Genomic DNA, 25,760 nt, shown 5'->3' with positions numbered 1-25,760 from the left:
GATTTGAACTCAATATCTTTATGACATTAAAGTAGAGAATCAAAATAAGGTCACGAACTTTGGGTTTGTAAAATAGCTTTTAACCATACATCGACAAAATGAGAATGCAATTTCGTTGCGATAAAAAGTTTTATTCAGAATCAAAGGGAAATCGAACTTCTCAAACAAATTACTTCGTTAAAAACGACCCCCAAAAGGAACACTTAGGAAAGACAAACTGACAAAACAAACAAAATATGGGACGAAAAATGACGAATTTTGGCCGTTAACCATTTTAGTATTGTGACAAATTATTTTCATATTGCAATCAGATATGTTTTCATCGGCATTGCTACAAAACTCAATGATTTGGTATAAATATTTTCACCAAAACAAATCAATAACGCCTAACAGTTTATGGCAATCATCCTTAGTATTTTCCGCGTTGACTGTTAATCGTATGAAATTGAAGTAGCCGGCGTGTACATGTGTGCATCGTGGGGGGCTAATTGCGTCACAATCGGACAAGAAGCACACCAACAATCATTGCCCAGGGGGGTAAGCCCTGTCACGCCCTTTTCACCCCAGCAACCGTGCATTCGACCAGCTGGCTGATTGAGGCGCCAAACCCGACGCCGTCAAGCAAGATTTTTGTATCGGAATTCTACTGAATTTCACCCAAGAATAGGGGTTTTTGCTCATTGACTTGACATATTAATCATTAGCATCGTGACAGCCATGACTTCAGATGATGAAAGAAACATGAGAAAAGCATGCGTGAAAAGTATTAAAATATGTATTTCTCAGAAAAGGCGTCATTGAAAATACCCCAAAACAAGGACAACAAGTTTCAAATTTCTTTTTGTCATTGTATATGGGTCTGTCGGAAATTGAATAATATTGTCCAATACATAGAATGTTCAATAATGCTTACAGAAAAGGAAGAGAATTCAATTTGAGAGGAGACCATAAAACTTACTGGACGAACAAAAATATATGAAGGCGTCTCTTTTTTCAAAACCATCTTCTTAACTCATATTCGCTCTCATAAATAAAAGAGTATCTATAAAACGCATATATATATATATATATATATATACATATACATTAATGAAAACGAAATGAACGACAGTTTTATACCCTTTCCGAATTGGAGACACAGGAATGTAGTTAGAAGGCGATCATACTTAACAGTGGAGAAAATGTTTAATGGCCTACGACATGCACAGTACTTGTACGTTGCAATTTTGAGACGATATATTATTATTATATTATCATGATTTTATGACAAATTTCCAGACTCTCATTTCCTCGTTAATGGCTGGAAATTTACCAAACCAACTTCCTTACTCAAGACATGGAGATCTGATCGAAATAACCGTGGAAGGAAACGGTAAATTTGATTTATGAGGAAGAGAAGCAATATATTTCTAAGTAAATAGAAACAAAAAAATGGGGATATTTGTTGGAAGGCAACACGTACTTTGGTGCTTCGTGACGCGTAATATAGCGAGGGTGGGTGAACTGTGAATCTTTACGCTTTGATGGGAAAGAGCTTGTAGCATCTGTTACTAAGACAAACTTAACTTGCTTGAGGCCATGATAATTAATCGAAAGGACAAACACATGAGTAAAATTGATGAAGTGTTATGGGTTTGTGAGACAAAAGAGACGCTTGAGTTTGCCCATGGTGTGTGATACCGCCCTTTTTTTCTTTGCGAGCGCCGAATCAATTACGCGCTCCGTTTGTTTCCAGTGACCTGGTAGAAGTGTACGGACGTTTTGCAACTACAAGTTCGCCACAAATTGGTTAACTAATCACGTCATGATCGAGTAAATAGAAGGTCATCAGACACCCACGTGGACTCGATGACACAAAAAAAATAAGGAGAGAAAAACACCATATATGGATGACATTTTAGTCTCCAATGGCTACTGGGCGTTAGTAATAAAGTGTTGAAGATATTAACAGAGATGGGAGAGAGAGGGAGAGAGAGAGAGAAAGAAAGAGAGAGAGAGAGAGAGAGAGAAAGAAGAGGGAACTATTACAGGAGGTAAAGAGTAATACAAGAAGAAGATAGTGTGTAAGAGAGAGAGAGAGAGAGAGGAGAGGGGGGGGGGGTGGGGGACTGCCAGTCAGACCCGAATACAGAAAGAAAAACAGATAGCGACAACGAAAAGAAAAGTGAGGGAGGTGTAGAGAAAAAAACACACACACGAATAGTTGGAAATCCACGCTAAATATATTCCCCACCTCAAACTGCTCGATTAAACATTTATACATGAGTAAGGGACAAGATGGCTCCCTTAATTCTCAACGTTTCGTCATCTGAGGTTTCACGGGGATCGCTTGCCGGGTCAAAATAAGATCATTTACAAGACACTTAAGAGTCTGTTTAGGATATAACCATCAATCTTAAATGACCTACCTGGAAACCGCTCGTTATTGGAATGAATTTATTAAATGCATGTTCTCCAACAACAACAAAACGTACACGCAGATACAAGATGTACAAAGTGGTCTCTAAAAGGAAATGGTGCATTCCAGATAAACACGTTAAACGCACTCGTAGTTTGGAAATTATCTTATGCCCGTTGCCCACAATGCACCATTTGCCTAACGCAGGAGTGCGACAGCGATTGGCGCAGCTTCTGACACATGTGAAAATGAACTTTAGTACCTTGAACTACTGGCGTATGCGCTAATCGCCTCCGTAGGCTTTATTAGGGCACGTAATGACGCAATCGAAATGACACCTTGTGTACAACGGGCATGGCAGACGACAATCCCCTTGATGACTTCTTAAAAGATAAAGTTGAGTTCTGGTCATGCGATTGCATTGTGCAAGAAACGTTGTGGAATCTATCAGAAAAGGTTGATCATCTAGCATATTGGTGTGTACTGCAAGGTTCTGGAATCATCAAGATGATGAAAAATTTAGCCCAGTCTTGGTAAAGATACAAGCACTGTACACAGAAAGTTGTATATGGGACTACACAAACATAAATATATGGCATAAAAATCTGTCCCGATGTTTTATGATGTTACATGTCATATTTAGAATATTAAGGAATTTGAAGAGCCATGCTTTTCAGGGAAAATTTGTTATCCAATGTTTTTCCACACTTGCATAACACAATGATAACGCTCACAAATTATTGTTCGCCTCTTCCCAGAACTCAACCTTCTCTTTAAGTATGAAATACACCTGTAGTGAAGCCCGCATTCACCATTTAAATATATTTTTCATTATGTATGATATATCCGGCTCCTGGCTTTATTCCAATTTTTTATATATATTTTGGAAGTGGTAAATAAGTGAAATTTAATCTTGTAATCATTGTTTGTGGCGCCGAAAGAAACCTTCAACCACAGCCGTCGCGACAGCCGGGAACTTCCAGTTCCTTCAAATTGTGTTTTGTTGTTGTGAATAAACATCTCGCCAAGAACCAGAAAAGAAAGGACGACCTATGGAAGGGAATTGTTAGGGGAATTAAAAATCGATGCAAGGGAAACGTCATTCATTTAGTTTAAATGTCAAATCATGTTTCCAATAACAGCATACAACCGCAAGCGAGGACAAGACTGAACAGCGACTGTGAACAAAACAAAAATGAAAAGACGGTGGGAAAGGAGAGGACAGAAAGTCAACGTTTTTACCACATTCCCTGAAGACTGGAAGTGATTATTTGATTCTAATGACTATGATCATATCATGTCGTGCTCATCAACAAATAGAGCACCAGTCTAACACTCCCTCGCGAAACGGTAATTATTATTTCCAAGTAGACTAGAAAGATATATCCCCTAGTTTGTAAAAGAGTAAAGGAAAACATCTGTGTTAGTAATCATAAGGACGATTATTTCGGTCATCGAAAGAGAACTCGACTGTACTTTCACCATGCGAAGTTAAAGTGGAGGCTTGGAGATTTTTTACACTCACGACCGACCGATTCTCTACTTAACCAGCCAATCAGATTCGGGCGTTATCACTTCCAATCTCTTCTTTGATACAAAAGAACTTCGTTTGATATTCATGACACTTTGTAGTTGTTAACAGAGATTAGAAGGAATGTTTTGATGATTAAGTTTATTCTTATTTTTTTTAACGTGGGCAGGGTGGGGAAGAGATTTCAGAGCAGCTTGGTTTCCTTCGGTTATCATTTCAGTTTTCCTTTATTCGACTTTATCGCTCCTTCTTTCTAATTTATCTGTCCTGCTCCTCATTCTGAAGAATGCCATACGTGGGATCATCTTTTCCCCCTCAAAATCTAGTATGTAAACCTTGGTACTTAAAAAAAAAACGCATTGTTATCATTGGATGCTACACTTTTCACTCAATAAGAGCCAAATTGTCCAAGAAACATTTTGACTTTATAGGAAGTTAATCTTTCTGCATACACATGCAATCAAAAGGATATCGACGCTCGATATTTTTACGTATCGAGGGCGGCCCCAAGATAGATGAGTAATTACATCAAATTCTGACTTTTTATTGACCGTGTTAACTATCATGAGAAGAGAACGGTTTTGAGTGTTTTTGTTTAATTCTACAAAAAATTGCATCGGATGATACGATATACGACAGCTGCATTATTTTTGCTACGTTTTAAATATCAATGATAATATAATAGATATGCGTAGGAGAACACAGTAATTGACAGCGATGGCAACCAAAAAACAAATAACCTCTTTTTTAGTGTATATTAAATATAATTATTAAATTCGTGAGCACTTGCAATTATTTCGGTCATTGCACTTGACAGAAATAGATAATATAACAAAATCGTGTCTTTACTATTGTTATTGAGTATGTACGATATTTTTTCGTGATGCAATGCATTCATAATTACAACCGACACGTTTGTTTGATACTTTATTATTAAACTATTATCTGTAATTTTCATTCTTTTGTCCGCTCTGCCAGAATAGGTGACATTTCTGTTTTTACAGCGGTAGGCCGTATCAAAACACGTTTCGTAAATTGTATCGTACATATATCCCATCCGTTTTCATCAGATTCGCGGATATTAAAATCAGTTTACAAAAATCTGATTAATAATAGCATGTAGGCGTTGTACAATCACGTTGGGTTGGATTCAGACACGCATTAGATTCGCAAAAGGGGAGGAAATGAAAAATGAAGGGTAATGTTTTATCAGCCGATCTCCCGGCCCCCACGTCAAAGCGTACTTGTAGTAGAATCAAATGAAACAATCTCATACCCGCTTCAGCGCGATGGGAGAAAACGAGAGGAACTCTTGTTCAGATAATGACCCCAGTCCCACAGCTTCACCAACTCTCAACCTACCAATAACCGATAAAATATAGGCCAATCAGGGTGACATAACCTTTTATTCGGTCTCTCATCGGTCGGGCGTTGTTCTCGTTATGTGTGACGGGGGTATAAGCAATAATATTTCAATCAAGAGGCGGTATAAATAGCAACTGGTCCATTGTGGGGATCATTTACATCAAAATGGAATCGGGTCCACCAGATGTAAAATATAAGAGATTGGCAAGGGATAGAAATATTGTCAGATGTATAAATGTATAAATATATATAGAAGACGTTATGTATGGTCATAAAAAAGCCAAATATAGAAGAGGTATTATCATGAAACATTCCCAAATATAAAAGAGGTATGATCATAAATACTGCCAAATATAGAACGAATGTGATCATACTTGCTAAGAAATTCGGGTGTAGCGTTTTACCATTCACTAGGCCCACACTTTTTCACATTTTAAAAGAACAGATTGATCGTACAATGGACCATTGTCGTACTCTGCAGAGGAAATTTGATAGAATGAAAGAAAGTAAAAGAGATAGAGGTAGATAGATAGAGAGAGAAATGCGAACGAGAGATAAACTACATTCACCATGATATCTTAGGAGATTATAGGGTGTAATGTTGGAACATTTACTACTTTTAACATTATGTTAGAACAGATCGGTGGTAATTTCCAGAGGAGATTTGTGTGAAATCTATAAGGTATTCTAATTTAACTCCCAAAGGACAAGACACAAAGCAACACAAAAAAGATATAGGAATCTCCGTTATATTAATCAGAATAAACAAATGTTGTTAATGAGCAATTCAAATTCTACTACTTTGACATTACACATAAGTTATTCATACTTCCCTGAAGTAAAGGCGCAAAAATCTATGTCAAGTGCATGTGTACTCGTCGCATTACTCGTTTTAACGACGCACGTATCTGTCCCTCTGCTCCTCTCCTAAATTCGATCTGATTAAGAAGCATCCTCTTTGTTATCCCATCGGTCTGCTCTGCCGGATCCCAGGTTACATTAATGTCATTCATCACCGTCTTTCTGGTGTCATTACGGTAGAGGAACATTTTCAAAAATATATTTTGTCGGTTGATTGCGAGAGGAAAAAGACGTTTATACTCCAGCCACACCAACGAGACCGACAGTTGGACCCGTTTCACAAAGCCCCTTTTCTGTGACAAAAGACAAAAACATTGACAAATCTGCTGATAACCAATCAGAAGCAAGGATTTTAGTAGCTTATAACAAAAATTGTCATTTATCACTGATGACAAGTTTTGTGAAACGTCCCGAATGAAAATTACATTATCGCCTATGGGGTTTAGGAGAGGTAGAGGTGTTGGGGTCTAGTGGTTACGTCTCTGGACTGTGAACTACAAGGGACGAGGTTCGAATCCCTACCGCAACAACAAGACCTTGATTACTGTCAGAGTAAAATGGGAAATTTGTTCTTATTTTATTTGTTTTCCTATTTTCAAGGTCATCTAGACATTAGAGGGCGTTAGTGATAGAAAATATTTCGCTTGTCTGAATATATGCAAATTAGGGTGTGGTGCCGAGAATGCTTAAAGGTGTGTACGTGTGGACTTAAATCAGTGCAGTTGACTAGAAGACGAGGTTGGAGCTGGACGTGTGAGAGGTCTTGAACATGTACCCTTATGTGTGTTGTGGAAGTTGCTACCAGAGCCTTGATTTTGTATTCGGCGCAAGCAGTCCTTTTCCTCAGGCGACACCGGTACGAGAGGTATCCTCCATGTAGCCCAGAACCTCGATTTTCCTGCCATTGGCACAATTTTGTCAACATAACTGTAAGTAGCTTTCTATACATAACGTATGTGTGATAATGAGATTCAGATAATTTACATATTTACAGTGTGCAAGAAGCACCACGTTAGAGCAAATTAGCTCGTATGTGTATCAAAAGTAATTATTCACGAACACGTGACGAAAGAGCCGGTCATGAACTATCGTTCTCCTGAGCGTCGTTCGATAGGGATAATTATATACGTTTATTGATATAAATGCTTTAACGCTTCATGCATACATTTTGAAATTATATGTAAAAGAACATTTTATTTTGTGTTAATGAATTAACGCAGTACAACCTAGTAGTAATGATGAGAAACAAGTTATTATTGAAATTATTGTGCTAGAAATGACTCAATTTCTCTAACGAATTTTTATTGACATAACGAAATTCTTATAATGATTGATTAAGTTTGTGGGTCATCATCCTTCCGACACAAGTCTCCAGGGATCTATTCCTCGTAGAAACCATGTCGGTTTTGGATCTTCTGATATAGCAATTAAATCTATTTTTGCCCGGGTCAGTTAGATTGGTGACCCTAGTTAATAATGAAATGAAAGTGTAGTGGAAGGAAACCATGTTGGTTTTGTTATAACCGGATAAAGAAAGTCTGGTGAAATAACCTTTATTATTTCATCGTTTGCTTTATTCGAAAATGAGTATTAGAAATAAGTGTTGAAACCGTAGAAATTAAATATCATGTATTTTGAAGGATATATTGATAATTTCATTTATAGCCGTAAGAGCGGACAAGAACGTTCTTCACTACTAACTAGTAGCACGCTGAGCGTCATCGAAATAGCATCCAAGCATCGAATCGTCGAATTAGCATCCAAGCATCGAATCGTCGAATTAGCATCCGAGAATCGCCGAGTCAGTATATCCGGGATCTTGAAGCACGTGACCGATTGCCGTAACAAGCGATTACGGGACAGCAACCTTCACAAGTCTTCAAGCATCGAATCTTCGTAGGAACCATGTCGGTATTTGATCTTTTGATATAGCAAATACCAAGCAAAAGGCTTTCGCCTTATTTCGGACAATTGTCTTAATTTCGGACACTTTAAAAACTGGGAAGTTAACTTGTACGAATTACACTTTTGGGTATTGGAGTAATTAAATGACCGTACGTATATGTAATATTTCTGTAACAGCAGATGTCTATGAATTTAGATGTTGGTGTAGTTGTCAAATAAAAGTCTGTAAAACTCATTTATGAGAGTCGTTGTGGCTATTTTGTATATCTTGACAATAATTGGCGACCTTGCCAGGACTGGCGAAAAAAAATTAAAATTGTTAGGATTACAATAGGGTTGTTATTATAGCTGGGATTTCTAATATTTGAACGACTATAGGATATTTCTGGAACTTGCATTTAATATTTATAGTGTGCATATGTTTATGTATAATATTTTCTTTGTATGTTACCTACTGTATAAAACAGGTTAGAGTTAATCAACTGGAGGTACATGCAGGATACCTGGTGACTGGTGCACGTTCGCCTTCCACATCGTCGCTCTCCACGCGCTGCTAAATTGTTTCTGGCTCTGGTGGTAAGTTCTCATTTGAATGACTGTGAGTGTTTGACATGGATGTCGAAAAGTTAGTAACAATTGGGGAATCTTTGGGTCTCACAGGTTTAGAATTAAGGGATTTCTTAAAGGTAGAACAGGACAGAGAGAGGGATAAGAGAGCAGAAGAGCGTGAGCGATTGAAGGAGGAAAAAGAATTGGCAGAAATTAGGTTGAAAATAGAAAGTGTAAAGCTTGAGCAACGAGGTAACCAGGATAGTAGTAACAGTACTCATAATATTCGTCCCCCTAAACTTCCCTCATTTGTTTGTGGTAAAGACAAATTAGATGTTTATTTACTTAGATTTGAACGTTATGCGGTTGCGCAAAAGTGGCCGTCAAATGTTTGGGCTGTAAATTTAAGTGCTCTGTTAACGGGAAAAGCCTTGGACACTTACTCCCGGTTGAGTGAAGACGATGCTCAAGATTATAATGTAGTGAAGACAGCGATATTGCAGCGGTACTCGCTTACTAGTGACGGTTTCAGAAAGAAATTTCGGAGTTCGAAACCTGATTCGGGTGAGACAGCCGAGCAATTCATCATCAGGCTCAGGAGTTATGTTGATAAATGGATTGAGATGTCGGGACGCCAGAAGACGTTCACCGATGTGGTGGAGCTGTTCCTTATAGAGCAGTTTTACACTACCTGCTCGAAAGATATGGAGACTTTCATAAAGGAACGAAAGCCGAAGGGACTCAAGGAAGTCATAGAGATTGCCGACTGCTTTGTAGAAGCAAGATCGGGATGGCAGGGTGGGACTGGTAGGTCACACACCAATAAACCCACTTCTCCTCCTCTGCATGCAGGTTCGAAACCAGCAGGCTCGAAACCATCAGACAGGTCGCAAAGCCGTCCTGGTGGTTGTTATATCTGTGGGAAACTAGGGCATCAGGCAAGGCATTGCACGCAACGGAAGAGGAAAGAGGTTGCAGCTGCGGGAGCTGAGATTCAGAGTGAATCGGACAGGACATCGAGCATGCCAAAGCAACCTCAGAGAGAGGTCCATGACAGAGATACAGATTCACTCCCGGAGTCGACTGGTCGGGATAAAAGAAGGGTGAATCGTCATGAGTCGGAAATGTACGATGTTAATGCATGTTTGGTAATAATGTCTTGTTTCTCATGTACAGATGTAGAAGGAGAAGTCACTGAGATACAATCGGAGTTGGCATTGCCGATAGTTAGTGTTGCTGCTGGAGCTAAACCCCTCCAGCTTATGCCAGTCAAAGAAGGGATCATCAACGGCACGCGTGTCAAAGTCTTGAGGGATAGCGGATGTTCCACAACATTTGTGAAGATGGGACTAATCAAGCCAGACCAATTCGCTGGGGAAGAAAGGAGGTGCCTCATGATAGATCGTACTATGAGGACGTTCCCCGTTGCTAAGGTAACGCTTGACTCACCCTTCTTCATTGGTGAGGTGGAAGCATTGTGTGTGGATAATCCTATCTATGATGTAGTGCTTGGGAATATTCCAGGTGTTCGAGAACCGAAGGATCCGGACGAAGACTGGAATGGTGATACATGTCTAGCTGTAGAGACAAGAAATCAGCGGAAGAAAGAAAGCAAACCTATCCAAAAGTTGAAGGTACCAAAGCAGACTGACGTTGCTACCGCTGAAGAATTCCGGAAAGAGCAAGCTAATGACGCAACGTTGGGGCGTATACGAGAGCAAGCCGAATCGGGAGTAGTCAAGACGACTAGAAATGGGAACCGGTCACTCTTTCGAAGAAAACAAGGATTGTTATATCGCGAGTTCCAATCCGCATCAGGTGATGTCACCCATCAGCTAGTTGTTCCTTGTAAATTCAGAGGACAGATTCTGCGGCTTGCACATGAGTGTCTATTGGGTGGGCACCTAGGATCACATAAAACCGCAGAAAGAATCTTACAGAATTTCTTCTGGGGTGGTGTAAGAGCGGACACATCTCGATTTTGTAGGTCGTGTGATGTGTGCCAGCGCTCAGTGTACAAGGGTACGGTAAGGAAAGTACCATTGGGGGTTACTCCCTTAATTGATGAGCCATTTCACCGTGTAGCTGTTGACATTGTTGGCCCTATCGCTCCTATGACGTCACGAGGTTGTCGGTATATACTGACGCTCATGGACTACGCGACAAGGTATCCTGAAGCTGTTCCACTTAAGAACATAGATACAGTGTCCGTAGCGGAAGCTCTTTTCAGCATCTTCACTAGAGTTGGATTTCCCCGTGAGATGTTAACCGACCGTGGGACACAGTTCGTGTCAGATGTGATGCAAGAAGTGAATAGGTTAATGTCAGTACGCCACCTTACTACAACTCCCTATCATCCGGCCTGTAATGGTCTCGTTGAGAAGTTTAACGGGACGCTTAAACAGATGCTTAAGAAGATGGCGGAGGAGAGACCCACTGACTGGGATCGATATATAGATGCACTCCTCTTCGCATATCGCGAAGCACCTCACGACAGCACAGGATTCTCTCCATTCGAGCTTCTCTATGGACGAGAGGTGAGGGGCCCCTTGATGATCCTGCGGGAACTTTGGGCAAATGATGAAAGCACGGATGCTGAGACAAAAACCACATACCAGTATGTGATGGACCTGCGTGAGAAGTTGGAAAATACAGTCCAGCTGGTGAAAGAGCAACTGACGAAATCGCAGTCTGCATATCGAGCGCAGTACAACAAGAAAGCCAAGGCTAGGTCTTTCAAGGTTGGAGATGAGGTGTTACTACTACTTCCTACAGACAGGAATAAGTTACTGATGCACTGGAAAGGCCCTTTCAAGGTAGTAGGTAGAGTTGGTAAACTCGACTACAGAGTTGACCTTGGGTCAAGGATAACTACTTTCCATGCGAATCTTCTCAAGACTTATTATCGTCGAGACGATAATAATTCAGATGCTGGAATACAATATCCAGCAGTAGCAGGTGTATCTGTCATTGAAGAAATTGACGAGGTCAATGATGACGAAGATGCACAGACGACAACCAAGATGAGGGTAAACGAGCAACTCATCGAAGTTCCCAGCCTGAGACAGACTCAGACAGTTGCTGATGTCTGCATTGGAGACACACTTTCTGAGGAGCAGAATAATCAGCTGAGGCGACTTATCGGTAATTATTCGGACGTTTTTACAGATGTTCCTAGCGTGACCAGTTTGGGTCACCACGACATCAAGTTGACAGATCCTCGACCGGTAAAGTCCAAGCCCTATCCTCTTCCTCACGCTCTCCGACAGGTGGTTGGTGACGAAGTCAAAGAGATGCTCGAGCTTGGGGTGATTGAGCCATCATCATCCCCATATGCCTCTCCGGTGGTTTTAGTCAAGAAGCCGGACGGGTCTAACCGATTTTGCTGTGATTACCGTAAGCTGAATATGAACACAGTATCAGACGCAGAGCCCATACCTGACCAAGAGGAAATCTTCACTGCGTTAGCGAAGGATCACTACTTCAGCAAACTGGATCTCACTAAAGGATACTGGCAAATTCCCCTTACTGAGAATGCCAAACCCCGTACAGCCTTTATCACCCCTAATGGCCTTTTCCAATTCAAGACAATGCCATTTGGTTTGATTAATGCCCCGGCCACCTTTAGTAGAGTTATGCGAACTCTACTTCGTGATCTGGATGGAGTTCATAACTTCATTGATGATATCTTGGTACACACAGTTTCTTGGGAGAAACATCTTGAGGTTCTGAAAGAACTCCTAAGTCGCTTACGCACAGCCAATATGAAGGCAAAGCCGAGTAAGTGTAGTCTTGCTCAAGAGTCTCTAGATTTCTTGGGACATAGGGTTGGTGGTGGAAAGCTCCAACCGATGACGAATAAGATTCAGGCGGTACAAGAAGCACCAAGGCCCGAAACGAAACGACAGCTGAGGTCATTTCTCGGCCTAGCGAGTTACTATCGGAAGTTCGTACCTTGTTTCGCAGAAATAGCCGTACCCCTGACGAATCTGACAAAGAAAGGCAAATCAAACACCGTAGAGTGGGGAGAGACTGAAGAGAGAGCTTTTCGATGTCTCAAGAGCAAGATCTCAAATGCTCCAATCTTGCATCTGCCCGATGTCGACCGCCCATTCATACTTCGAACTGACGCCTCCGAGACTGGTATAGGTGCAGTCTTATTACAGGAGTTCGACGATGAAAAGTTTCCGGTGGCGTTTGCAAGTAGAAAGTTGTTGGATCGAGAAACGAGATACTCTACTATCGAGCGAGAGTGTCTTGCTGTAGTCTGGGCAGTACAAAAATTCGAAGCCTATCTCTACGGTAGGGAATTCGTACTCGAGGTTGACCACGAACCTCTTCGCGCTCTTCGTCGAGGGAAGCTCGCGAACGGACGTGTGCTCAGATGGGCGCTTGCCTTACAGTCTTACAGATATCGCGTACAAGCGATAAAGGGTAAAGAAAACGTAGGAGCAGATTATATGAGTCGTATTTGCTGAATATAAAGGGAATGTAGAAGTACACATTTTGAGTTGGTTAATGTTAGAGTCCCAAAATATTTTCTGAAAAGGGGGGTAAATTGTCAGAGTAAAATGGGAAATTTGTTCTTATTTTATTTGTTTTCCTATTTTCAAGGTCATCTAGACATTAGAGGGCGTTAGTGATAGAAAATATTTCGCTTGTCTGAATATATGCAAATTAGGGTGTGGTGCCGAGAATGCTTAAAGGTGTGTACGTGTGGACTTAAATCAGTGCAGTTGACTAGAAGACGAGGTTGGAGCTGGACGTGTGAGAGGTCTTGAACATGTACCCTTATGTGTGTTGTGGAAGTTGCTACCAGAGCCTTGATTTTGTATTCGGCGCAAGCAGTCCTTTTCCTCAGGCGACACCGGTACGAGAGGTATCCTCCATGTAGCCCAGAACCTCGATTTTCCTGCCATTGGCACAATTTTGTCAACATAACTGTAAGTAGCTTTCTATACATAACGTATGTGTGATAATGAGATTCAGATAATTTACATATTTACAGTGTGCAAGAAGCACCACGTTAGAGCAAATTAGCTCGTATGTGTATCAAAAGTAATTATTCACGAACACGTGACGAAAGAGCCGGTCATGAACTATCGTTCTCCTGAGCGTCGTTCGATAGGGATAATTATATACGTTTATTGATATAAATGCTTTAACGCTTCATGCATACATTTTGAAATTATATGTAAAAGAACATTTTATTTTGTGTTAATGAATTAACGCAGTACAACCTAGTAGTAATGATGAGAAACAAGTTATTATTGAAATTATTGTGCTAGAAATGACTCAATTTCTCTAACGAATTTTTATTGACATAACGAAATTCTTATAATGATTGATTAAGTTTGTGGGTCATCATCCTTCCGACACAAGTCTCCAGGGATCTATTCCTCGTAGAAACCATGTCGGTTTTGGATCTTCTGATATAGCAATTAAATCTATTTTTGCCCGGGTCAGTTAGATTGGTGACCCTAGTTAATAATGAAATGAAAGTGTAGTGGAAGGAAACCATGTTGGTTTTGTTATAACCGGATAAAGAAAGTCTGGTGAAATAACCTTTATTATTTCATCGTTTGCTTTATTCGAAAATGAGTATTAGAAATAAGTGTTGAAACCGTAGAAATTAAATATCATGTATTTTGAAGGATATATTGATAATTTCATTTATAGCCGTAAGAGCGGACAAGAACGTTCTTCACTACTAACTAGTAGCACGCTGAGCGTCATCGAAATAGCATCCAAGCATCGAATCGTCGAATTAGCATCCAAGCATCGAATCGTCGAATTAGCATCCGAGAATCGCCGAGTCAGTATATCCGGGATCTTGAAGCACGTGACCGATTGCCGTAACAAGCGATTACGGGACAGCAACCTTCACAAGTCTTCAAGCATCGAATCTTCGTAGGAACCATGTCGGTATTTGATCTTTTGATATAGCAAATACCAAGCAAAAGGCTTTCGCCTTATTTCGGACAATTGTCTTAATTTCGGACACTTTAAAAACTGGGAAGTTAACTTGTACGAATTACACTTTTGGGTATTGGAGTAATTAAATGACCGTACGTATATGTAATATTTCTGTAACAGCAGATGTCTATGAATTTAGATGTTGGTGTAGTTGTCAAATAAAAGTCTGTAAAACTCATTTATGAGAGTCGTTGTGGCTATTTTGTATATCTTGACAATTACTCGATCCAGGTGTAGTAGTCTGTGGGTACCTGGTATGATTTATTGCTGGAGCTAAAGCCAGGGAAATACTTTCCGAAGTCGTTTGGAAACGCATAGAGACATTATGCGCTGAACAAGAATGGCATATTTACTATCATTTATGGCAAACGAATCGGTCGGTTTTGAGTCGGTTTAGAGTCGGTTGGCGGTGTGACTGAGGTACGACTATGTCCCCCCTTACCCCGATAGCATCATCTCGGGATATCCGTGTAGATGAAATTATCCTATTTTATAGACTAGCCTCCGGCGCCAGCTGTAAGGAGTCAAGAGGTTTCTCTCAAAGAACATCATCACTGGTTTAAAGGCATTCTTGAGTAATGGTCGTTGCTGGTAATAAGTGTCACGGTTTCAAATGAAATTCACAGCGAATGTTCAGAACTTCAATGGAACTACATCTGACAAACGAAATTATTAACAATCTTCTTTTTATGATAGATGAGTAACGAGCACAAGATAGGAAAAGCGAGCTAGTTGTCCCGGCCGGTTGGTGTCAGTACAACATCTAGTTTCGAACAAGGTCTTGGTAAATAATTGTTCACATTTTGCAGATCCGAATAGCCGATCTATGCATTCAGAAACCTGAAAGGTTAATGATCCAAACTTTTCAGCTTTTCACGTTGTATTTCGAATTATTACGAGGGTATTTGAAGATCAATTCTTAGCATATGGGACATTCTTTCAAACTGATATAATTATTCAGAATGACATCAGTGCCGCGGTGGGACTCGAACCGCGAACCATTGTGATCCAAAGTCCGGTGAGGTAGACCATACATTAATTAAAAACTCAACCATCTCTTTATGAAGCCTGTTTCGCGCGAATTGCAGTTCCATTTTCAAAACCAAGGATGAAATTCAAATCTTGAACAAGGAAACAAGTTCTATAAGCATAATGAAAACGTTTCTCTTGTTAACTTAACCAAAGAAAGATGAAATGCCTTAACAAGCAAGAAGTCTAATTTTACAAATTCTTAAGGGGAAAATAAATTTTGGCAAACATTTCACCTCATTTATTTTGGCGCGATGTTTTTTTCGTCAGAGCAAAACCGAGGTTTTAAGCTGCACACGTTAGTGGATAAACATTACTAACAAGGAACACTCGTGGTCGTAAAAGAGTAGGAGGCGGCGGCCAAATTTAAAATCACTTTGCTAGTAACGACATGACTTCCTTCTTCCTTTTCTATATACTGCACATTGCATTTGTTTTATGGGTAGAGATCTACATTGGTGTCAAGACAACTTACCGGGAGGACTATGGCTGCGTTCATGCTTAAATTTTGAAGGCAGAATGAGCGATCTGAAACGCTCATCGTAAACGCTCATCGTGATCGCAGTTCCACGATGCACTGTTCATGCTTACTTCTCTGGCTCCCCCAGGCAATTCTCAGTGTGTGGCCTTAATTGGTCTTCCAGCTGGATTCGCAAACCTTCACTGTGCATGCTACGTAGACCCACTAGAGGTCAGTGCGTTGACCCCATTTAAACGCGTTTACAAATTGTAAACGCATCTTTTTGTGAGTTTACGATCGGCGATCGTGATCGCCGTTTTTCGGTGATTCTACAAAAGTGAGCTAAGACGCAACCGTGTTTTAAACTAAACGCGTAACAGATGCCTGATTCTGGCCGTCAAAATCAAGCATGAACGCGCCCTATGTGTACTCAACATTGGGCGTGTTTATGCTTTATTTTTGAAGGCACTGTGTACTGTTTATGCTCACTTCTCAGGCTCCTCCAGGCAATTCTCCCTGTGTGGCCTTAATTGGTCTTCCAGCTGGATTCGCAAACCTTCACTGTGCATGCTACGTAGACCCACTAGAGGTCAGTGCGTTGACCCCATTGAAACGCGTTTACAAATTGTAAACGCATCTTTTTGTGATTTTACGATCGGCGATCGTGATCGCCGTTTTTCGGTGATTCTACAAAAGTGAGCATGGACGCAACCGTGTTTTAAACTAACCGCGTAACAGATGCCTGATTCTGGCCAGAAAAAGTGATGCATAAACACGCCCTATGTCTATTAGGATGTTTAGAACCTTGAGCCACGAAAATGTCTGTAGAAGAAAACATGTCATGGTATAAACTTGATACGCGATTACACAACATGCCGACGCTTCCGCATCCTCTACCAACATTTACATTTCTCAATAATATTTTTTGTTGAAGTCTGCATACGACACTAAACGAATGTCTATGTGTTCGTGACAAATCGTCACTGTCATTGATAATCTCATGCAAGTATCTTGTATGCGATTTATATTAGTGGGAATCTGTAAAAGAGGTCACGCTTGACACCCGATTTCAGCCTGTTATTATGACAAAAGCTCGTTTACCATGTTAACTTAATTTTTCAATTTAGTAGCGACACATAGTCCACAGATGAATATTCATGCCCCGCTGGGTGGGGGCTGGCAAAATAAGGACACCACCTTTCGATGTCGGAGTTAAAGCAGTGTGGAGTATACACGGCGTTAAGGGGAGGGGGGGGGGGGGGGGGGGGGTATTACCTCCCCTATTGTTTACTAAACATGCCCTCCTAAAAGTAATGGCCTTTTATTGCAGATATTTTAAAGTCATTCAAGAAAGGCATTAAACACATGGGAGAGAACTTTCTTTTTAAAACATGTCAGCATTTGTAAACATCCCCCCTTTCCGAACAAATACTCACACTGGCTCCTTCCCAACGGAGGAGGGCCAACTCTGGCTCTCTTCTTAAGGTCAGCTTTAATCATGACGTTTATTTGTTCACTGGGGAACTTCTTACAGTGGTTAGTAAAATGTTGATCTTTAGAACCATGACACGCCTCTCAACCTCGGTAAAAAAAGTGATGACTTCCCTCTGATAATGTCACTGCCAAAAACTATAATTCTCCCGAGGCTACTGTCCCATGTCAATATCCCTTTACTTTGTAGATCTGTACCGTAAGATACTGAGTCTCAAATTGGTTACAACCTACTAGCAGTGCTACTGCAACGCAAAAATAAGTGATATGAATACAAAATGAAAGACGATTGCTCAATTGCTCAATTATTACCTCTACAGTAGATATGAAGTAAGCCTAACTAAAAAACCAAGACAACAACGAATTACAACAAAGACAAAATCCCAAGATATTATCTATATATTCACGAAAATGAAGACAAAAAGAGAAATATTTTAATCGTCATGCAAATTTTGTTGAGAAAAACAAACAACGTTTGATGAAACACCTCACTATCAAATTAGGCTTTTATATGAAATGTTTTCGAAAAGGGGTTAATGTCAACTTTTTTCTTCAACTTTTTCTGTCAAATATATAATATTGATTTACCTATTTCTTTATAGATATATTCCCAAGAAATCATGCAAGTATTGTGGAAGCGCAATTAAAATGATCTGATTTTGTAAAGTGTGATTTCAAATTTGAAATATTGGTTTTGAATAATTCCTGGCGTTCAAAATATATTTAGTAAAGAACATATGAAACAAAGAAGACCCCGGGCTTATTCCAATGTTCATTGTAGTCGGAGGCTTTCTGTAGATGGTTCAAACTTTCACCGAACACCTAAAAAGTACTCTCTTACTGTATTTTGCTTAAAGTAAGAAATAAAATTGATCGTGCATGAATCTAAAATACTGCTAAAGGCTTCAGGAACAGAGACTGTCGTTAACTATCAAAATACATACATTTTTCTGTGTTTCTTCATTTTCGGAATAACGAGAAGAGAGAAAAGTGCGAAAATTCTCATATAACATTCCAGTAGTGAGATATTTTTCCAGGTATGTGTTTTGCATTCGTAATCTCGATGTACCAAACGTTTACAATCGTCATCAGAGCCTCTGAATATTAAATATTCCCTTTAAATGTGGCTCGGTTCATAATATGCGAGAGGAACTCGCCCATTTAATAGCCTGAAGACTGACAGACAGGCGGAAGAAAAGCAATTTAGACGGTATCTGTTACACCACCTCCTCGGGGCGCAATTCGAGCGATTTCCAACGCTTACGACAAGCAAAGCAGAATGGTATTTAACGCCTCGACGGAGACTAGCATATTCTACGCACATGTCATTTTCAAGACGATTGGAAGTCGTGTGGTTTGTTCGTTGTTTTTCCTTCATTGCTCTTTAATTCCGCCTGTGAAAGTTTGTGACGCCGAAAAAGCCAATGAACGGCGAATGTCTTCACAGGGGGAGAGAGAGAGGGAGAGAGAGAGAGAGAGAGAGAGAGAGAGAGAGAGAATGAAAGAGGGAAAGAAAAGAGTACTCTGTGCTTTTGAACTCCTCCATTTGCACACCTGAAAGAAGAAAGCTGCTGGTTTGTTCTCTTGTTTGCATTTAAATCCTCGATTCCGAATGAAATTGGCATGAAAGTGGTATAAAACAATTACCAGTCAAGCGGGAGCACACGTTTAACAGTACATTAAAAGTCAAAAGAGCATTGCCGCTGGTCAGGTGATTTGTAGTGAATAAAATGCACTTATACCTTAGGGGTACAGAAGTTTGTATCTTTGAAAACGTAATGTGTTCAACCTTTGAATGAGTAGAACGTGTACATCTGAGTAAAAACAAACGAACAGACAACCAAATGATAGAGACAAAAACAAAACAATCAAACAAAACAAAACAAAAAGCAAAACAGGTTACCAATCAACAAATAGCTAACAACTATACAACTAAAAGCAAATCGGGGCAATTTACAGCCAATAACTCGACTAATATTATTCTTGGCCTTTGGCTTTTCAAAAGATATCGTACAATCATTATAGCTTTTCTCTATGCTGTTCTTCTGATCAACCTACTTTTAAAGATCAATGGTCTAACCCAAATTGCTAATCCTGCATAATGAATCCAATATTCTCGAAATAATTAGAAAAACCAACACGTACATGTAGCTAAATATATATGCTGCGGGCTACAGAATATTACCAGAAACTATGTTTCGTTTCAACAAGATTGTGTGACACTATTCCCATTCTGTATCCCAATGTCACACCCTATCGTCGCTTGATTTAGTTCTTGATAGCTCAAAGTTATGATTTATGAATCGTTTTAATTGCGCCCTAAGGCGTGCCAATATTGAGTTGTTCAATCGGAACAACTTTTGACGCGTAATACGGGGGCTCTGTTTTGCGTCTTTTCTGGAGAGTATAACGGTCGCAAAATGAATGTCGAGGTTCAAGTTGGTATGTGCTCGGATTAAGAAGATAATTCTTTGTAATTCTCACGGTCTTTGAAAAAAAAAATCATCCACTGGCGTTTAAAGCTGTAGTAACCTGGTAATCACACCCGTTGAAATGCGGATAAAGAACTGTAGTACGATTATGTTCAATTGGTATTGCCGGAAGCCAGTTACAAGCTATTTGCCCAATTTAGGCTCTGACGTCTCTCTGTTTTAGATTTGTCCAGGTCTTGTACATGGCGTCATCCAGGGTTACAAGTAACATTTCTGGGTTTCTTTTGTAGGTAAATCAAGCAAAAAAAAAAGACTTTCATCGATGTAACTAATTGCCTGCTCTTGTTCCCCCTTTCCTATTCTACTTTGATTTAATGTATTTCTGTATTTCAGAAAGATGAATGACTAGACTCATGTAATCATTGACGATTTCAAAAAGTAAATTCATGATTGAAGTTGTGACATACCCGAAGATAATATAATATTTATTAAGTAAATAGGAAGCTTTTCGTAGCAAGTTTCTCTTAAACCACTTTTAAGGTTTAAGGAAGAATCCGCCCAAGATGTCTTTTTCTGTGTTAAGACCATTTTGCCTCCCATCAATTTCTTTCGTGTTTCATTTCTATCTAGCAGGTGAATATTGCGCGGTTAAGCTAAACCAGATCATCCCATTTTCTATTTTAATAATGTGTAATCACCACCAAATAAGACTTGTATTCCAGGTTTCTAACAGGTTAAACATGGAAGACAAATTATGTATTTTCCCAAGACAAGTCCACGGGGCACAGGGGCAAGTGGTCCCCCTCCCGGGAAAATAATTGGACCTACAATTTTGTGTGTCCTCACTAAAATTAATGTAAAATATTCTTATCATAACGAAGTTCCTTTTTTAAATATAAAGTTTGAACAATCTTTAGCAGCAATACATGTATGTCATGTTTACCTACCTTGACTGAGTTAGAGAATTTGGACGAAATGTTTGTACACAAATAATAATTATTTGTTTGTTTGTTGTTATTCCTTACAGCTATATGTGAGAGATCTTGCGGAAAACATGGAACTTGTGTATCATATAACCGCTGTAAATGTCATCCAGGATGGTTAGGAGAATATTGTGAAGCAGGTAAGCACCCACCATTTTCTTTCATTTCATTTTCCATTTTTTAAAAATTTATGACAAGATCACAAAGGTTTTCGAGAAATGGACGTAAGAAACTTTCAATTGCCATTCGAAATCATGTTCTAATTATGTCATGTGTACATGTAATTGGCATGTTCGCACATTTTTCAAGTCTTTTTACGACTCAAGAGTTGATTCTAATTGCCCGTTGTTGATTTTCCCAGAAGTCTTTATGATCGTGCTTTCTGTTTAATTTCTTCAGAATTTTCATTAGATTTCTATATTATCTATTATATTCAATAGGCCAGTGAGACCCGTTGTCACTACATTTGCCCTGTTTCTAAATCATCATAATTATCTTCATTAAATTACGTCATAATTCATTTTTTAATCGTTTTAATTTGTTTTCTTTCATTCGTTAAAACCGCCCACCTCCAAAACAGTGTCCGTATTATCTGTTTTTTCAGGTGGGAATTATATTTTGATCGCTAAATCACTATAATTTAACTGAAAACATTGAATATCTGTGTATGCTTTGAGATACACAATTTGTCAACACTAGTTTAGCATGTATATCAGTTTAATCTCAACTAAACACTGTACTTGTAAGACCCAATTCGCTCAATGATCACCAAAACATTTTTTGTAAAGGAAATCTATTTACAACATCGGGTGCTAAGTAAAATGTCCGCCTCATCTGTAACCAATATTCCTGTAACCACGGTAACTACCAAGAGAAGAAGAAGTGGCAGTTTGAATATCTGGATGTTTTATCGTAACGAGGGAAACATACATTTCCTGAGCCTGCCATCTCAATCTGTGATCTCTTCTGATTTGACGAAATAATTTATTAGTCACGATTCTCTCTCATCCCTATGAGATTTTGATGACCTCTATTAACGTGTTCAGACTACAGAATATGTATACGAACTCGTATACAGAAAGGGGTGTAAACGTCGTATAAAGAATCATCGTATACCGAAAGGGATGTAAACGTCGTATAACGAAGAAAAAAAGGGCTCGAACAACATTTGAAGAAGGAACATCGTATAAAGAATCATATACCGAAAGGAGTTTAAACGTCGTTTAAACAATTATTGCATAACGAAAAAAACGGCGAACAACATCGTATAAGGGAACGTCGTATAAAGAAGAACCGTATACGAAAAGAGGTGTAAACGTCGTATAAAGAATAATTGTATACGAGAAAAAAAGGAGGGAGGGGCAACAACATCGTATATAATATAGGATCGTCGTTTAAAGAAACAAGTTTTGAAGAAGTCATGAGTGCGAGCTCATGACCAGTCACGTCCAGTTATACAGTTTTGGTATACGTATACGGCGTTCAAACGAGAAGAGGAAGAGGACCCTGATTCTTTCTCGAGCTTTCTTTCGAAATGATGCTTTTCGCCATAATACACGTTCTGCTATACGACATTCATACCATAGAAAAAAGGCAATTACTTACGTACAGCGATGCGATGAATTTGAGTAGTCTAAGTGGGGGTCAGGATCATCATCGAGTTGTCACTGTAGAAGGACAACGTGATTCCCGATAGAACATTCAGTCATTAAGAAGGTATCCTCTTCCTGGGAGACGTTAAAGATAAACTTGAGTTATGGTAACAAAAAGAAAATGAATTCTCACAGAATCTAACGAAACTTACACTGAATGTTCAAGATTACAAATAAATGTCATGTGTCAAATAATTTTGGAAGAAAATGTATACTGGCTGAGTAATGAGCATAGAAAGATAAGGAAATCAGGGTAGTACTAGCCCCGACACCACGTGTGTTGTCCCATATACATCTATCTGTGTAAGTGATTGTTACTTTACCAAGACTCTGCCAAATTTATGATGATTTTGATGACTCTAGAACCTTGCATTACACACCATTACTTACATGCTATATGATCAACTTTTCTGATCCATTCCACACCTTTTCTTTCACAATGCAATCGCATTACCAGAACTCAAGTTTATCTTTAAAGATGAGGGCAGAAATGTGGACTGGTAGATGTGATAGGTGATTTTGAGTCCAGGGAATGACAGTGGATGTTTCAAAGATTGTTATAACACATTGGCGATGTATATAGGAACACATTCGTCGTGAATTTTAGAGAGCTGTGTGAACGGTGCTAAATGTCAACACCTTTCAAACAGTAGGAAAAACTTATTCAAGTTTTACATGGACACCTTAACAAAAATTTATTTAAATACATGTAGTAAGAAAGAACATTATAAACATGGTATCACAATATGGTTAAACGGAGTTCCAGTTTACTATACAATTAAGAAAAATTAGAGCTGTTTCACATTAATATTGGGGTGGGGGTGCTAAGACATGCTCACACCTATCTACATGTAGCAACGAGACCTAGGAACCCGATATCACACCGGGAAGAAGAGTGTTTATTACATCCATTTAGCATTAGGTCTCTTAGTCTAGACCAGGACTAAGATGAATACAAATATTTAAAAAAAAAATAGGAACTGGCCTGGCTACATTACGAATGAATATATACATCGAACAAAAAAACATTTTGGAGATGGAAATGCTGCAAAGGTCGTTACTTTAGAGGAATACCATACATCTATATACGTGTTCCTCACTGTAATGAAGTCTCGGTCCAGTACTAGTCCAAGATCGAGACATCGAAAACGCGAGACCGTGAATCCTCTCGCTACATCATATCAATAATAGAAGTGTACATCAAAAACATACAGCCCAAGGAGAGACCACTTAACTAAGGTTCGTAAGTTCAGAGGAATACCTAATTCTTGTAATGCTTGTCCCCCACTTTCGAGGTTTGAGATGAGATCAAATTGGCCCAGTATGATTTCCTCGTGAATGAAAGATGTAAGCTCAGCACGGAAATCAGTGTGTATCCTAAAACAAGATGCCCAGCAGGCTTGCTGTCAAGACTGTAAGGACCGAATCATCGGTTATGTACAGGAGCTTAAAGGACAAAATCGGCATTTATAAAGATAAATATCTGAATATTTATACACTCATTTTTCAATATAGTGACGAGAAAAGCTTGAGTTTTCATTTTGTAAACAAAGGACGGGGTTGGTGTAACGCTTAAACGATAAAAGAGAAAAAACTATTTTGGATTCTTAACAGAAAAAAAGAAATGATATGGAGAAAAAATATCGTCAAAAAAGCACAATGTAATCATTGATCAACATAAACCATAAGCTATCAGATAAAGGAGCGAGTTTCATGAAATCCCAAACGAATCGCAATAATTGATAACTCACAAAATCGCTTTCGATAAGACCTGAATTTGAGGGTTCTTTTTTGTCCTTCGTATCCAATTTCAAACCCCCGATGTGTTGACCCTAGTTTGGTTGTACAGGTATATCACGTCTGACAATAACTCTGTCACCTGGACACCAGATGGCGCAACTTAAACGATTCCCTGTCCCCGAAAATTTACCCAGAATCTAGCTTTGGTTATATCCAAGAAAGGATTCCGTTCAGCCAGAAAAATCATTGTTCTGGTAACAAAGGTAGATTTCGTGAGCATTAACGGGACGCCGGCAATTAATTAGCTTTTAAGAAAGAAAACATGTTTTACATTCGACTACGCCGGAGGGCATTTAGACCAAGCAACAACAAAAATCACATGTAAGAACATATAAGAACATAATCATTTCCGTAACGTCAGATCACATGAATCGGAATTGATTGACGTTTGGTACAATGCAGTTCATGTTCTGCCATATTTATTGTTAACAATTATAATTATATTTAGCCGTTGCCACTGCCACTGGTTAACAGGTAATCTCTTCCTCGACACTCTCATAAATTAAAGATCAAACTTCAAACGGCAAGCTCTGATTTAATATTTCTATTAATCTTTAAATAAAAATAAAAAAATCAGTAGGGAAACACGCATGCGTTCTGTCCCAGAATGACGCGAAGACTTTTTAAGGTGACCAAGTTGCATCGTTTACAAGCTCATTTGCATATTCATGAGTAGCTCTTATTGAGCTGTATGAAACTTCATGTAACTTGACGTGATTGTATATGTCAGGAATGCACCTATGATGGATATTGAATCTATGGTAAAGGCCGTGCTTGTCAATTGGTGGTAATTGTTGTTTGCGGATATACTAAAAATTCTTTGGATTCGAGACAGCGCTTAATGATTTCCGGAGACATCTACGTATACATTTAAAACCCATCTTCATCACGTGTCCTTGGTATACAAACATCATCATCATGCCATTCCAAAGTATTTATAGTCTGGCGTGATGCAGAATAAATTGATGATCGGTTGGTACTGACACCTGCACGAACAGAGGTATGTCAAGACTGTCTTCTTCTTCAACTGATGAAGAACGCAGTTATGTATTCTCAAGAGGGAAACAGGGGAGGGGGGGGGGAAAGGAGGGTGGCTTCGCATAAGCATTGCCCGATTGAGAAGACACGCAAGGGTTGAAATTGTGCCCCCCCCCCACTACCCCCACAACTCATACTTTATTGCGATGTTTGTATGTCGGCACAATAAAAGACTCGGTTGGGCTAATGTTAAATGGTTGGGTAAATTTATCTTGACTCTCGCTTATAATGACTGTTTCGGCACCCAAGGAGGCGGGCAAGGAGGATAACGATTAGCTGTATAAACGATA

General features: G+C 39.4%; 1 protein-coding gene and 1 long non-coding RNA gene across 2 annotated transcripts in view; both read left to right on the top strand.

Moving 5' to 3' along the window:
• The window catches only part of LOC115918503, a 64,335-nt gene that overhangs the window by 5,720 nt on the left and 32,855 nt on the right, over positions 1-25,760 (top strand). Inside the window, exon 2 of the mRNA XM_030980886.1 lies at positions 21,025-21,120. Coding sequence (XP_030836746.1) covers positions 21,025-21,120 — 96 coding nt within the window. The remainder of the gene's footprint in view (positions 1-21,024; positions 21,121-25,760) is intronic.
• LOC115922277 lies at positions 13,166-14,763 on the top strand. The gene is made up of 2 exons (XR_004063402.1): positions 13,166-13,552; positions 14,289-14,763. It is a non-coding gene; the product is annotated as an uncharacterized LOC115922277 (long non-coding RNA).

This window comes from Strongylocentrotus purpuratus, unplaced genomic scaffold, assembly GCF_000002235.5.
Source record: "Strongylocentrotus purpuratus isolate Spur 01 unplaced genomic scaffold, Spur_5.0 spur5_scaffold_11, whole genome shotgun sequence".
NCBI lineage: Eukaryota > Metazoa > Echinodermata > Echinoidea > Camarodonta > Strongylocentrotidae > Strongylocentrotus > Strongylocentrotus purpuratus.
Note: the sequence above shows the minus strand (reverse complement) of the source record. Positions and strands in the feature narration are given on the sequence as shown.